The sequence below is a fragment of the Molossus molossus genome, unplaced genomic scaffold (genome assembly GCF_014108415.1).
Source record: "Molossus molossus isolate mMolMol1 unplaced genomic scaffold, mMolMol1.p scaffold_m16_p_14, whole genome shotgun sequence".
Lineage (NCBI taxonomy): Eukaryota > Metazoa > Chordata > Mammalia > Chiroptera > Molossidae > Molossus > Molossus molossus.
This window is the reverse complement of record NW_023425349.1, coordinates 1,348,029-1,362,937: the sequence shown is the minus strand read 5'-3', so window position 1 is coordinate 1,362,937 and position 14,909 is coordinate 1,348,029. Positions and strand designations below refer to the sequence as shown.

General features: G+C 54.7%; 1 protein-coding gene across 1 annotated transcript; it reads right to left on the bottom strand.

Moving 5' to 3' along the window:
• Positions 1–278: 278 nt before the first annotated feature.
• On the bottom strand, positions 279–5,170 carry EDF1 (endothelial differentiation related factor 1). Its single transcript, XM_036261279.1, has 5 exons — positions 5,041–5,170; positions 2,160–2,211; positions 1,632–1,792; positions 1,220–1,313; positions 279–729 (listed from the first exon to the last, which is right to left on the bottom strand). Exons 1-5 carry the CDS (start codon positions 5,116–5,118, stop codon positions 668–670), a joined length of 447 nt encoding a protein of 148 aa, XP_036117172.1. The 5' UTR covers positions 5,119–5,170; the 3' UTR covers positions 279–667.
• Positions 5,171–14,909: the final 9,739 nt, after the last annotated feature.

Genomic DNA, 14,909 nt, shown 5'->3' with positions numbered 1-14,909 from the left:
AGGGCTCCCCTCCTGCTCCACCTTGCCACCGGGGCCACTGGGCTGTGGGGAAGGGTGTGGCCGGGAACTTCGGGCCAGGGGAGGGCGGGGTCCGGCGCCAAGCGGCCAGCCAACACCCCTAACTGTCCCAGCAGATGGTGACATTCACAGCCCCTCAAGCACCCCTGACAGCAACTGTCATGAAAACAAACCCCTCCCAACATGGGCAGAGGAGGGGGTGCTGAGGGTGCAATGGTGGGATGACAGGTGGGACCACACACGATGATTCACACCAGCAGGAAGGGCCGCGAACATTTATTAGCGTCTCTAACAGCCAGCCTGGAGGCGCGTCTTCCCTCTCCTGGCCTGGCCTGGGCGCACGACCCCACACCCGCCCACGCGAGGGCTCCCACTCAGCTGCCCCGGAGCCACACCCACAACTGGGACAACACCTTGGGAGAGGACAGTGGCGTCTGCACCTCATGTGAGGACGGGGGTAGGGAGGAAGAACAGCCAGGAGAAGCAAACACTCTGCAAGGTTCTGTTGGACAGCAGGTTCAGGTGGAGGGTCCCGGGCAGGGCGGACCCCGTGCCCGCTCGGCCACATGGAGAGACCGGCGCTGGCGCGGTGGTCAGGGGAGCCAGCCAGACAAGGTCAGCTGGACGCACCGACTCCGAGGCTTCGTGCTCATTTCGCCTTCGGCCCCTTCTCAATCGGCTTGCCAATGTCCTTGCCCCGGAGCTTGAGGCCTGAAAGGCATCGGATGCGCTGGCCACCGCAGCTCACCCTGGAACCTCAGAGGACAGGGCAGCAGCACAGCATCCCGCCCACGGGTCCCCAAGATGGCAGCAGGCGCCCACTGGACCCCTTGAGTACTAGTTCCCTTGCCCCATACGAAGGAGACGGGGGGAGGGGGCAGGGATGAGCAGGCCCTGCTCCTGGCTCGGCCCTCCGAGCCTGCTGTCTTGTGGACCCAGAGCAACACCCCTTCCCTTCCCAGGACAGGAGCTCACACAGGGGGCATGTGGGAGACCTTGGGAGTGGGAACTGGAAGGAGCCACGGAGGACCCCCCAGCAGATTTAGGGGGAGGGAGCGGAAGAGGAAAAGTGAAAGGGGAGGAAACCCACAGAACCCACTCACGGGAATTTTCTTAAAGCCCGAGCCTTCCTGAGCACCACCCCCACCGAGAGGGACAGCCCCTCACCCGTTCACCCAACAAAGGCCGGCAGGGCGCTCACCGATGGCTCTCTCGATCTTGCCCAGAACCTGGTTATTAGGGATGGCCCGTCCACTCTCGTAGTCCGCGATGACCTGTGGCTTTTCGTTGATTTTCTAAGGAGAGCATGTGTTTCGTATGTGTTGGTTCAATAAGAAAACAGTGCAAGACTAGAACACATGTGGATGGGCCCGGGGACACCACCTTCTGTGACAGGGAGGGGCCAAGGGCCTTAGCAGAGAAGCTCTCAAATGCTCTGGGGTCACAGGGAGAGGAAGTTAATCTGGTCTCCCGTGCCTTCCCCAGAGGCCTTCAGGGGCCTGGGGGTGGGGTCAGGGGTAAATTGAAGCCTCCTGAGTCACACAGCACAGGTCCTTCTGAATACTGGTCCCGCCTGCCCGGCAGCCTGGGCAAAGGGGGCCCACCACACTCACAGTTGCCAGGTCCTTCTGCGTCAGTCCCTTGCTCTGCCGGCCCTGCTGGATCACCTTGCCCACCTCCAGGGTCACGCGGTCATGGTGCAGCTCCTCGGTCTCCCGGTCCAGCTTGGCCGTATTCTTGGTGATCGAATGCTGTTTGTTCTGGCCGGCAGCCCCTGGGCCAGCAGGAGGTGAGAGCAGAGAGGGTTTGCAACCACGGTGAAGGGAAGCCATTCCGGAGGGGACCAGGCACGGCAGGTGCGGTGCCCTGCGCCCGGGGACATGGGAAACCGGGTCATCCAAATTACAGGAACTTCACAGACTTAAGAGCAGAGTCCAGAATGGTCTCCCAGCTGTGGGAGGGGGTGGAACAAGCCCTCCTGATCTGTGCCAGCCACAACTGCTCTGAGAAGATTCCAGACATTTCTCAGCCCTGTAGCAGCTCCAGCTGCCAACAGCCATCCTCACACCCGGGACACTGCGCACGTCTACAGCAACGGCCTGCCCCAAGCCCTAGCTGTGGGTGGAAACAGAGGTACCTACATTTCTTGGAAGTCTCCACATCTTCGCCTCGTCTCTGAGCTGCTAGGATGGCCTAGAAAATCAAGAAATGTTTTTTGGTCAAAAATAACTTTGGAGCCCTGGCCAAGTAGCTCAGTTAGTTACAGCGTCATCCCAATACGCAAAGGTTGCAGGTTCGATCCCCAGTCAGGGGACATACAAGAGTCAACCAATGAGTGCATGGATGGGTGGAATAGCAAATCTATTTCTCTCTCTCTCAAATCAATGTTTAAGAAATGAGCTTGACCTGGCAGTTGCTCAGTGGTTAGAGTGCCGGCCTGCGGTCTGGAGAGACCTGGGTTCGGTTCCCACTAAGGGCATGTACCTCGGTTGCAGTTTGTCCCTGAGCCCTGGTTGGGTTGTGTGGGTGGCAACCACTCGATGTGTCCCTTTCACATCAATGTTTCTCTCTCTTTCTCTCTCCCTCCCACTCTATCTGAACAAGATATCAAAAAAGTTCCTCAGGTGAGGATAAAAAAAAAAAAATGAGCTTTATGCATATATGCATAACCAATGGTCACAGACATCAGGTTGGGGAAAAGCAGGAGGTGGATGGGAGCAGGGAGGAGGGGGTCAATGGGGGGGGGGGGAGAAGAGACATCTCTAATACTTTCAACAGTAAAAAAATTTAATTAAAAATAAATTTAGCCCTGGCCAGTTTGGCTCAGCGGTTAGAGCGTCGGCCTGCGGTCCGGAGAGACCCAGGTTCGGTTCCCGCTAAGGGCACGTACTTCGGTTGCAGTTTGTCCCCGGCCCTGGTTGGTTGTGCAGGTGGCAGCCACTCGATGTGTCCCTTCACGTCGATGTTTCTCTCTCTCTCTCTCCCTTCCTCTCTCTCCCTCCCACTCTATCTGTACAAAAAATGGAAAAATATCCTCGGGTGAGGATTAAAAAAAATAATAATAAATAAATAAATTTAATTAAATAAATTTAAAAATGAACTTTGGCCCAGCTGGTGTGGCTCAGTGGCTGAGCGTCGACTCATGCACTAAGACATCCCAGTTCAATTCCCGGTCAGGGCACATGCCTGGGTTTTGGGCTTGACCTCCAGTGGGGGGCATGCAGGAGGCAGCCAATCGATGTTTCTCTCTCTCCCTCTCCCACCCTCTCTCTCTGAAAGTCAATAAAAATATATTTTAAAAAACAAAACAGAAACCATAGAGCTTTGCCAGCGTCTGGCAGTGCAGTTCAGGCTGCGGTGACCAGGCAGCACACAGCTAACACCTGGGGCCTCGGAGCCTGGCAGTCCTGTAGAAGGCGTGTGCACACTGACATCAGTGCTGGGTTTTTATTTTTTAGATATTTTATTGATCTTTACAGAGAAAGAAAAGGAGAGGGAGAAAGAGAAACACTGATGTGAGAGCACATCAATGTGCTACGTCCTGTGCACTCCCTGCTGGGGATGGAGCAAGAGACCGGGCCCGTGCCCTGACCAGGGACGAACTGGCAATCTTTCCCTGCACAAGACAACGCCCAACCAGCTGAGCCGTACCAGCTAGGGCAGCGCTGGGTTTTAAACCCAAGCTCATCATACACCTTCAATCGCCTTCCATCGAATATCCAGCAACTCTCAGTAAGCTGATACTAAGGGAAACAGGAATCGTTCACTTCCCTGCTGTTGAGAAAAACATGCTAATGTTTTCCTTTCAGAAATCTACACCTGAAACAGACCGACTCTCCTGCACCAGCCACGCTGACCTGGTCTGGCCTTCCTCAGGGCATTTGGCTCCAATAACAGAGAGGGCACAGCTCTGGGAGCCTGCACCCAGCCCCCAAACACCACCAACAAGGGCTGCACCCCTTGATCTGTAGTCCCCGAACAGTAATGTATTTCTTGGTGCTTCTAACACTTCAAAGAAGTGATTGTGGTATACGCTTAAGCATGATGTGTTGAAAGATGCTTTCTAGACCTGTTCACAAGACTCCTAGCTGTAGCTAGGTTCCTTTCGGGGGAGAAAAAAAAGAGTGAATTTGGTTTTGACTGTGCAGCAAGCCTAGGGCAGGTTAATGAATGCTGATCACCAGGGCTGCAGCCAGTCCTGGCCCAGACCCAGCACTGCAAGTCTGAGAGCCCGGGCGGTGGCTGAACCACCCCTCCCTGGCGCACTTACATCGGACTCACACATGAACCTGGAGAGCGCAGCCAGGCTGGAAACTTTGTCTCCGAGTACTGCTCAGGGCTCATCTACACCTGCGAGATGGGGAAGCAGGCCCACCTGCCTGGTGAGTCTCTAGGCTAGCTCAGCTGGGCACCAAACACCCTACAGACTGCAGTGTGCCTCGGGGGTTACACGAGCGGCATCAGACTGAGTGGACTCTCCTGGGGGGCTCCAACCGGCCCCTACCCCATCCCTGCTTCCTATCCGTACCCCAGCTCCCGCCCCAAGGTCCTCCCCGGCCACCCTGCCCGGGTCCTCCATCTGCTTCATCTTAGCTGTTCCTGTCCACACCCAGAAGTCTAAAGGCCCTGGGACTTTGCTCGGGGTCAGCCCGAGGCCTGTATCATGGGTCCGAAAACCCCCGACCCTTACACTCCCATCCCGGCAAGGCCTCTGTCCAGGCCCCGTCGTCGTCCTCGTTCCGGTCGCTCCACCACCCTGCCCGGTCCCAGCTCCTTGATCCCGTCCCATCCCCCACCCGTTACCTCCGGACCGTCCTCCGGTGCCACCTTCTGCCCCCGTCCTCATGCCAGCGCCCCCACGTCCGCCCGGACTGTCTCCGCGGGCCACCTCCCTTGCCCCGGTCCCCGCCCCTTCCCTGCCCCGGCCCCCTAACCGCGGCCCCAGGCTCGCGTCGGCCCGCGTCGGTCCCGCTCGGTCCGGCCGGCCGCGCCGGGGTCGGGAGGCCGGCGCGGTGCCCGCACCTGCTTGGACTTGGCCTGCGCGGCCGTGGGGCCCTTCTTGCGCAGCACCGTCACCGTATCCCAGTCGCTCTCGGCCATGGCGGGCGGGCGGGCGGGTCCGACGGTCCGTACGGCGGCTCCGCGGCAGCTGCTCGAGACCCGGCGACGCGACGTCTCCTCGTCGCTAGGCCGCTTCCGGCGCCGTCTGCGGCCCCGCCCCCACTCGCCATTGGCCGGCGGCCCGGAGGGGCGGGCACTTCCCGCGGCTCGGGGCCAATCCGCGCCCGGCTCGTCTGAGGCACTGCGGGGGCGGCACGCGACGCAGGGGTGGAAACGTCAGGGCGCGAAGGGGCGCGGGGTGTGCGCGAGGGGGCGCGGAGGGGCGGGCAGGGGGCGACGTCAGGGAGCAGACGAGGGCGGAGGGGGCTCAGAGGGGCGGGGAGGGGGCGGTGTCAGGGCCCGAGTGTACACAAGAGGGGGGCGGGGAGGGGGCGCGGAGGGGGCGACGTCAGGGTGCAGACGAGGGCGGAGGGGGCTCAGAGGGGCGGGGGCGGTGTCAGGGCCCGAGTGTACACAAGAGGGGGGCGGGGAGGGGGCGACGTCAGGGTGCAGACGAGGGCGGAGGGGGCTCAGAGGGGCGGGGAGGGGGCGGTGTCAGGGCCCGAGTGTACACAAGAGGGGGGCGGGGAGGGGGCGACGTCAGGGTGCAGATGAGGGAGGAGGGGGTTCAGAGGGGCGGGGAGGGGGCGACGTCAGGGTGCGGACGAGGGCGGAGGGGGTTCAGAGGGGTGGGCAGGGGGCGGTGTCAGGGCCGAGTGTACACAAGAGGGGGGCGAGAGGAAGAGGCGCGGAGGGGCGGGGAGGGGCGGGGAGGGGGAATGCAGGGGTGCCGCACTGGGGAGGGAGAGTGAGGAGAGGGGAGGACAGTGAGGGGGGCTGGGGCGTGGGAAGGGAGACTGGGCTGCAGGAGGAAGGGGGGGCGGCAGATACTTGGGCATATACGGTTTGGTGTAGGACTCTATAAGATAAATATGGAAAATTATGAAACCAAAATTAGATAAATTTTTTTTGTGTAACATACTTTGTATAAGGTATAAATGTTATTTTATAATAATTCTATAATATTTTACAGTTATGATGATTTTGTATAAGAAGAGGACAAATTATAAATTTTAAAAAACTGACAAATGTCATTAACATCACATTTAGAAAAATAACATTTGTAGGAATTAGCAAGTGTATCGCCAGTGGTTTTGCTTACATTTTAGGCTGTTCTCTGTTTTTTTCTTTTTTTAATTAATTTTTTTTTTAATCCTCACCCAAGGACATTTTTCCATTTTCTGTTCTGATAGAGAGGGAGGGAGAGAGAGAGAGAGAAACATCGACGTGAAAGGGACACATCGAGTGGCTGCCTCCCACACGACCCAACCAGGGCCGGGGACAAACTGCAACCGAGGTACGCGCCCTTAGCGGGAACTGAACCCCGGTCTCTCTGGACCGCAGGCCGATGCTCTAACCGCTGAGCCAAACCGGCCAGGGCTCTTTGTTATTTTTTTTTAATATTTTTTATTTTTTCTCTTTATTGATTTTAGAGAGAGAGGAAGGGAGAGGGAGAGAGAGAGAGAAGCATTGATGAGAGAGAACATCGACTGGCTGCCTCCTGCATGCCCCCCACTGGGGATTGGGGATTGGGCCCACAACCTGGACATGTGCCCTGACTGGGAATCAAATCCGCGACATATTGGTGCAGGGGTCAATGCTCAACCACTGAGCCACACCGGCCGGGTGTCTGTGTTCTCTTTGAGTGCTACATTGTGACTGGGCAGAATTGTTTTATGCTTTGCATTATGGAATACCTTCATCAGAGGAGACAACTTTCCTTCCTTCCAGGGCTTGAGAAATAAGTCCTCTGCTCACACTTTTGCACATTGCATGATTGGAAGAATTTTGCACAGACTCCCTCCTGGTACATACTACAAACCTTGTTTCTTCCTAACTCCCAAATACTTCCAGTGCTAGACGCTGTGCAGGTGGGTAGTTGTCAGCCATAGAAGACACCTACCCCAGGACAGGCCAGTGAGACTGAACTGCATAAAAATGTCCCATAAGCTTTAACTAAATGCAACTCAAGTTCCCCTTCGTGGTGTTGAACTAAAAGATCAAAGTTATTATACTAGCAGAAATGGGTTTATACCAGAACAGCAAATTCAGAATATTCCATATATGGCAAACCAGCAAGTCCAGAGAACAAAGCAGAGGAACCTTCATTTATAGAGGAAAGTGGGGAGTTGGGAGGGAGGGGCTGTTACAAATAGAGTCCATTGGAGGAAACTTGAAATTCCAAATGGAGTGGTTTTTCATTGTATGGGTTGTGCCGATCTCTGCCTGGCTAAGAGAAAATTTTCCCCTTGCTGGGGTAGTAACTTAGAAAACTTCTATTGGAGATGCAAGTGTCTCTTCCTGCATGGGTGATTGATGCTGAGTGGTAGGGTAGAAGAATTCCCCTACGGACGCTCCCATTCCAATTTTATTTGAGGTTTTAAGTATTAATTTTCACAACGGGGTCCCAAAAGTGCCTGTGGTCACTCCAAAGGGCCCCAAGAAGAGTGCAACGAAGGAGGAGTCTGGCTGGAAAGAGGCAGTGCTCTTCTTACCTGACTGCAGTTAAAATATTCTACTCAGCAGATTTAACCAACACTTACTTGGCTAAGTGAATCCACTTAGGCTCTCTCCCAGAGCATGGCTGGCATCCCAGCATGGGAAGCTGCATCGGCCCGGCTGGTGTGGCTCCGTGGTTGAGTGTTGACCCATGCAGCAAGAGGTTGCCGTTCGATTCCCCGTCAGGGCACATGCCCAGGTTGTGGGCCAAATCCCCAGTGAGGGGCATGCAGGAGGCAGCCAGTCGATGTTCTCTCTCATCAACGTTTCTATCTCTCCCTCTCTTCCTCTCTCTCTAAAATCAATTTAAAAAATAATAAAGAAATTGCATCAGCTCTGTGGTGTTGTTTGCCCTGGTTAGGTCAGGCCTGGAGATGGGACATCTAGACCTAGGTGTCCTCAGATGCTGTGAGTGTCTGCCAGGATAACCACCATCCCACCTGGCTCTTGGTCAGGAGTCCAGGCCTGATGCCACAAAGTCTTCACTACTGCTGTTTTTGTGGCACCTGCTACCAGCAGGGCACAGATGGAACAGGTGTCTGTGCCTTCCCCACCGTCCACCCATTCTGTCCCTACTCACCTGTGCACACCCCCCGCCCCCGGCTCTGGGTACTTCTGATTTACTCAGGGCCCAAGGGGGTGTAGCCTGGTGACGGCAGCAGGAGGTGCGAAGGGCCAGCTTTGGGGGGGCCTACTGAGTAGTTTCTGTCTCTCCAGAGGTGCCACATCACTGACATTTTTTTTTTATTGATTGATTTTAGAGAGAGAGGAAGGAAGAGGGAGAGAGCGATGGAAACATCAATTGGCTGCCTCCTGCACGCCCCCCACTGGGGATTTGGCCCACAACCTGGGTATGTGACCTGACTGGGAATCAAACTGGCGACCTCTTGGTACCGGGTCGACGCTCAACCACTGAGCCACACCAGTTGGGTCGCACCACTGACATTTCAATGAATCTGTCCACATTGCTCTTTGAGGCTCTGCTTTCGGTTCTTTTGGGTTTATAGCCAGAAGTGGAATTGGTGGATCATATAGTATTTTCATTTTTAATCTTTTTGAGGACCAACCATACTTAATTTTGAAGATTATAATATTTTGTACATATTACTCTGTTACCTCCTGATGTCCATTTTTTTCTAATGAGAAGTCAGCTGTTTTTCATATCCATTTGTACCATTGTACCCTGCATGTAATGTGACCTGTTCTTTTTTTTTTTTTTTTTTTTAATCCTTACCCGAGGACATTTTTTCATATTTTGTTCAGATAGAGTGGGAGGGAGAGAGAGAGAGAAACATCGACGTGAAAGGGACACATCGAGTGGTTGCCACCCGCACGCCCCAACAGGAGCCAGGGACGAACTGCAACTGAGGTACGTGCCCTTGGTGGGAATCGAACCCGGGACTCTCCGGTCTGCGGGCCGACGCTCCAGCCACTGAGCCAAACCGGCCAGGGCTCATCCTTTGTCAGTGTTTTGATGAATGTGATTATGTAAATGTTTTCCGTGGAGACTCCCATAATGCACTGTGATTGTGTTCCCTTTCCCGTGTCACCGGTTCCGTGTGTTCACTGTCGTCTCTAATTTTCTTGTTCAGTTGCTTTGTTTTTAAAAAAATTTTTTTCTTTATTGATTTGCGAGAGAGTAAGGGAGAGGGAGAGAGAGATAGAAACATCGATGAGAAAGAACATCTATTGGCCGCCTCCCGCATGCCCCCCACTGGGGATCGGGCCCACCACCTGGGCGTGTGCCCTGACCAGGAATCGAACCGGTGACCTCTTGGTGCCTGGATCAACACTCAACCACTGAGCCACACCGGCTAGGCTAGTTGCTTTGTTTTTATGTACCCCCGTTAATTCAGCTCAAACTGTCAGAGCTGTAAATCTCCTCTCAAAGGGGCACAGCCACCCTGGGTGTCCCGAGCCTCGTCCTCCGCAGCCTGCTCTCCCAGCCCCACCGGAGTGAGCTGCCTCCAGGCCCACAGGTCAGCTTGGAGCTGCCCTTCAGGGCGTTCCTTTGCCCCTCTCCCCAGTCCTGCAGCCAATGCCAGCCTCTTCTTTGCTTTCTCCTTCGTTGTGGTGGGTATCCTCCACATTTTTGAAACACAGCATATTTGAAAATGTCTATATTCTATCTGGCCAGCGTGGCTCAGCGGAGTGAGTGTCCTCCCATGAACTGAGAGGTCCCGGTTCAATTCCCGGTCAGGGCACATGCTTGGGTTGCAGGCTCGATCCCCAGTAGGGGGCGTGCAGGAGGCAGCCGATCCAGGTTTCTCTCTCACATTGACGTTTCTATCTCTCCCTAAAAACCAGAAAATGTCTTTATTCCATCTTCAGGCTGATTGCTATTTTGAGCAAATAATTGTAGGTTGGAATATGTCTTCTCTTAGGATTTCAAAGGCATGCTCCATCCTCTTACAGTTTCCACATCACTGTCGAGCAGTCCCGTGTCCTTCTGGTTGTCTGTCCTTTCTACGTGATCTGCTTTGTGTGCCCTCTCTCCCTCTCTCTCTCCCCATCTCTGGACGTTTTTAGCATCTTCTATTTATCCTCTTCCGGCAGTTTCGTAAGGATGGACTTGGTGTGGCTTTCCCCATCATTTGCTCGGCACTCTGGGCCCTCTAAATTTAGAAAACAATGGAATATTTGCTCGTGCTCTTTCTTAATAATTTCTCCCCTTCATTTTCACTGTCTGGAATTCCTGTTGCTGAGATTTCAGAAGTCCTTGTGGAGCCTCGAATGTTCTTATTTTTTCTATTTTTGAATTCCTTTTCTTTCTGTTCTACTTTCGGGAGAGCTCCTTGACTTACAACCCTTTTACTGACATTTGTCTCAAATTTGAAGTCACTGTTTTGAAAAAATTCTCAACCGAGGATATTTTTCTATTTATCTTCAGATTGAGTAGGAGAGAAAGGGAGAGAGAGAGAAACCGGTTTGGCCCAGCAGTTAGAGCGTCGGCCCGCGGACCGATGAGTTGCGGGTTTGATTCGTCAGGGGCACGTATCTCATTTGCAGTTCGGTCCCCGGCCCTGGTCGGGGTCGTTTGGGAGGCAACCAATCGATGTGTCCCTCTCCTGTCGATGTTTCTCTCTCTCCCTCCCTCCTTCCCTCCCACTCTATCTGAAGATAAATGGGGGGAAATGTCCTTGGGTGAAGATTAAAAAAAATTTTTTTTTAATTTTTTATTGATTTTTAGAAAGAGAGGATGTGAGAGGAAGAGAAACATCAATGTGAGAGGGGAACATTGACCGGCTGTCTCCTGCATGCCCTCTGCCAGGGATACAACCCCGGGTGGGCATGTGCCCTAACCGGGAATTGAACCAGGACGTCTCAGACCATGGGATGATGCTCAGTCCCCTGAGCCACACGGGCCAGGCTAGACTGGGATCTTTGGATACACGTCGTATCCTACGTGGGACTCAGCTGGACCCTTTGCTCCCAGTGTGTATTTCCAGCTCTGGTGGGCCTTAGCTTCCCTGCACTGAAGCCGAGGACAATGTCACTGCAGCCACTAGGCCGGAGTTACTGCAGTCCGTCTTTCTGTATGGCCACTTAAGGCCATTTGAACTTAGCATTTTCCGACGACAGAGATGTCTGAAAGACATCCAGGATCAGCTTTGACCCCACCAAGTCATGGGTAGAATCACAATTTCTAGAATGTTCTGCAAAGTGGAATTTTTATGAATCTGTACTGAACGTATCCTCTGTTTAAGATTCTTCCTAGCCCAGCCGGTGTGGCTCAGTGGTTGTGTTTTGACCCTGTACCAAGAGGATGCCGGTTCAATTCCTGGTCAGGGCACATGCCCAGGTTATGAGCCTGATCCCCAGTGGGGGGCGTGCAGGAGGCGGCCAATCGATGTTCTCTCTCATCAATGTTTCTATCTCTCTCCCTCTCCCTTCCTCTCTCTCTAAAATCAATAAAGAAAAAGTATATACATGTATATAGAGATTTTTCCTAATAGCAAGAAGAAAACAAATTCTTCCTAACTTTGTGTATCTGTGGCTTCAAGTGAAAGAAAATTACGAAATTTAAGGATAATAAAAAGGGTTCTTAGGTCAACTATGAATGAAAATAGATGGACAAATACGGCTGGACTGTCTACTGAGCAGGACGAGAAGAAGATCAACTGTGACAAAACCACTGACCACTGCCTACTTTGCAGACATTAAGACACGAAAACAAACCACGTTATAATGTGCTTCGTTCCTGAGAAAAACCGATGTGTCGGTATGTAAGTATTCCCCTTGTTTTTGAAAACACAAGTGACTGCAGCGAAGGCTGGGTCCACCATGTGTCCCTCTTCTACGTGTTGAAGGGTTTTCCTTTCCACTGGCAGGGTTGTGTTGGTGACGCTCACTACAAGAACACGTTCAGGGCTCGCTTTTCCTTTCTGGTCATTGTCCGCCCTGTGGACAGGGTGTTGACAAGGATCCGTCTCTAGCCTCAAGTGAGGACGAGGTGAGCGGGTGGATGGAAGGAGGAGGAGAGTCACCGGCTTCTCGGCGCACCCCGGGCCACAGAAGACAGGTTCGGGCCTGGTCTGGGGAAGCAAGGAAGGGCGGTGGGCAGGGGGCAGGGTCGGTCAGAGGGTCAGGGGTCCCAGTTGGGCTGAAGCACGCTATGGAGGGTGGAAATGGTGGGCCAGGGAGTTCCCGCTGCGGCAGGGTGCAGGGGACACCCTTGGAGGGCACCTGGAGCCTCCCGGACACCGGGCTGCGGACCTTGGTCAGGTGATCTCGCTGGCTGACTCTGAGTGTGAGCTGAGCAGTCTCAAGGTTTGTGGGTTCAAACTGAGGTCGAGGAAGTCAGAGTGAGGTGTTCAAAGGGAGCAGGTACGTGGTGCAAACCTCGGGTCTCCGCAGTTCCTTCCTCAGCCGGGAGATGGCGCGCGCGGACCCGCCACTGCGCCCCGGAGGGGTGCGGGGAGGGCGGTGGGGCAGGCTGCGAAGGCGGCCGGGGGCCTGAACTCTGTCCAGCTGCTGGCATCCACTCGGCCTTTCTCCATCCAATGAGGACGAGCCCAGAATGGGCCCCAAATGAGGCCCGAGAGGCCGCTGCTCTCCAGGGACCCACGTCTAGGGAAGGGCACAGGCATACAATCAGATTCAAGTCACCTGGGGCAAGTGGGGGAACCCCTCAACACCGGGCCATTGAAGTGAGACTGTCTGTCTCCCCAGAGGCTCCTGGGGGAGAGAGGGACTGGTCCAGGCGAGGGCCTGGCTGGTGTGAAGGCCCTGTGGCCAGGCCTCTGCAGCAGAGGTGGGGACAGACGGGCCTGGACACCTTCAGTTCTGCGTGTGAGGTTGTTGCCTGGCCTTGGGTGTGGGCCGGCATTTGTGTTCTGAGGTTGTCTGAAGGGAGGGGCGTGTTAAAGTTCGTATGGAACCCTGGCCAAGCGTGTCTGCGGGTGAGGGAATTTGGGGTGATCTTCCCTTTCTTCTTGGTACTTCTGCATTTTCCAGAGCTTCCGAAGTGACCACCTGCTCTTCAAACACAAATGTGGTTTGAGTAGGTAATATCATCAGTGGTTTTAAAAAGTGTGAGATGGTGAACAGCAGACATGTCCTCCTACTTTTTTAAAAAATTGATTTTAGAGAGAGAGAGGGAGAGAGAGATAGAAACATGGATGAGAGAGAACATCGACTGGCCGCCTCCTGCACGCCCCCCACTGGGGATTGGGCCCATAACCTGGGCATGTGCTCTGACCGGGAATCGAACCGGCAACCTCTTGGTGCAGGGTCAATGCTCAACCACTGAGCCACACTGGCTGGGCATGGCCCCCTACTTTGATCACTGTGTGTCCTTCTCAGTTCTACAGAAAATGCACATGGATGTGAAACTGTCCTTCCCAGCTCTGTGTGCCCTGTGCTTTCCCCTGCTGGGCTCCATTGCCAGCAAGCTGGCCCCAGGCAGACCCTTCTCACGTGGGCCTCTTTTCCTCCCTGCGGTTCTGGGTGACCTCCTGGTGCTGTTGGGGTGGCGCGGCCCACCCTGTGTCTCCTTCCCCCAGGGGTTGTCTGGGGGAGGGAAGGACTGGCTGTGCACTTTGAGGGGCGGTGCGGAGGGGGAGCCCCTCCTGGCTGGCACGGGTGCAGGGGAATTCTGGTGCAGCGCTGGCCCCTCTGGAAGCGTGTCCCTCAGATGACAGTAGAGTTAGAATGAAACCGGCTCCTTTCAGAAGCTGCTGCCAGGGGCTGACCGTAAAAGGTCTGAAAGATGAGAAGACGGGGAGAGCTTTCAGGCAGAGAACTAGGTTGTTTTTGGTGAAGTGGCTCCACTTTGGGAGGCTTTGGGGACAGCCCAAGGGGCACATGCGGGGCATCCCATGTTCAAGTCCTGAGCAGGGGCCCAGGTCACCCTGCCTGCCTCCTGGTCCTGTGTGCAAGCTGGTGTGTCCTCCCAAAGCCTGAGTGAGTAAAGGATGTGAGGTGAGGGCCTTTTGAGGGGACTGGCCATGCCTGTCAGTGCAGATGCCAAGGTGAGAAAGAAAAACCAAGGAGGCAGGGTGGCTGTCAGAGGTGGGAGAAGGGGCAAGCTGCTTGCCTTTAGGCAGAGTAGGTGGCAGTGGTAGCCCACCTCCCACTGTGGTCTGCTCACCCAGTGGGCAGCTGATGGGGCCTCTCTTGCCCCTGCCAAGACTGCAGGCAACAGACATCCACAAAGACTGGACCCTGATCTGCAGCCAGGCCCACACCTGTCTCCTGGGGGAGCACTGAGGCCCAGGAGAGCTGACCCTCTGTGCCCTTTACGGACCTGAGACCCTGGCCCTGGCCCCCTCCAGGGGGCTGCACAGGCTGTCCCAGGTGCCTCCTGGATCCTCCCCGACATGGCTGCAGGCTGTCTGAGTTTCGCTTTCTTTTTGGCAGGAAGGAACCTGACTGGGAATCCCCTGAGCTGCCCAAGGACCAGGGTGAGTCATCCCTTTCCAGCCTGCCAGGTCAGAGATGTCACCCTTTCAGAGCTGACAGGCGGGGGCGGGTGGGCCACTTCCTGGTCAGGGCCCTTACACAGAGGAGGCTCCCTCTCCCTCTGTTCTCAACTCTGCTGGTCTCGCAAGCCTGTCATCAGAGTCAACTTAAAAAGAAAATGTGCGCGTGAGTGAATATCCTGTAAAAGCAGCAATGTTTACCATAAGCAAAGGCATTTTCATGCTAGAAGCGCTGGCAAGTCCTTTGGGATTGGCTGCTTTCCCAGGAGGAAGACCTTGCTCAGGAAATCTCCATGCGGGGCAGGCTGA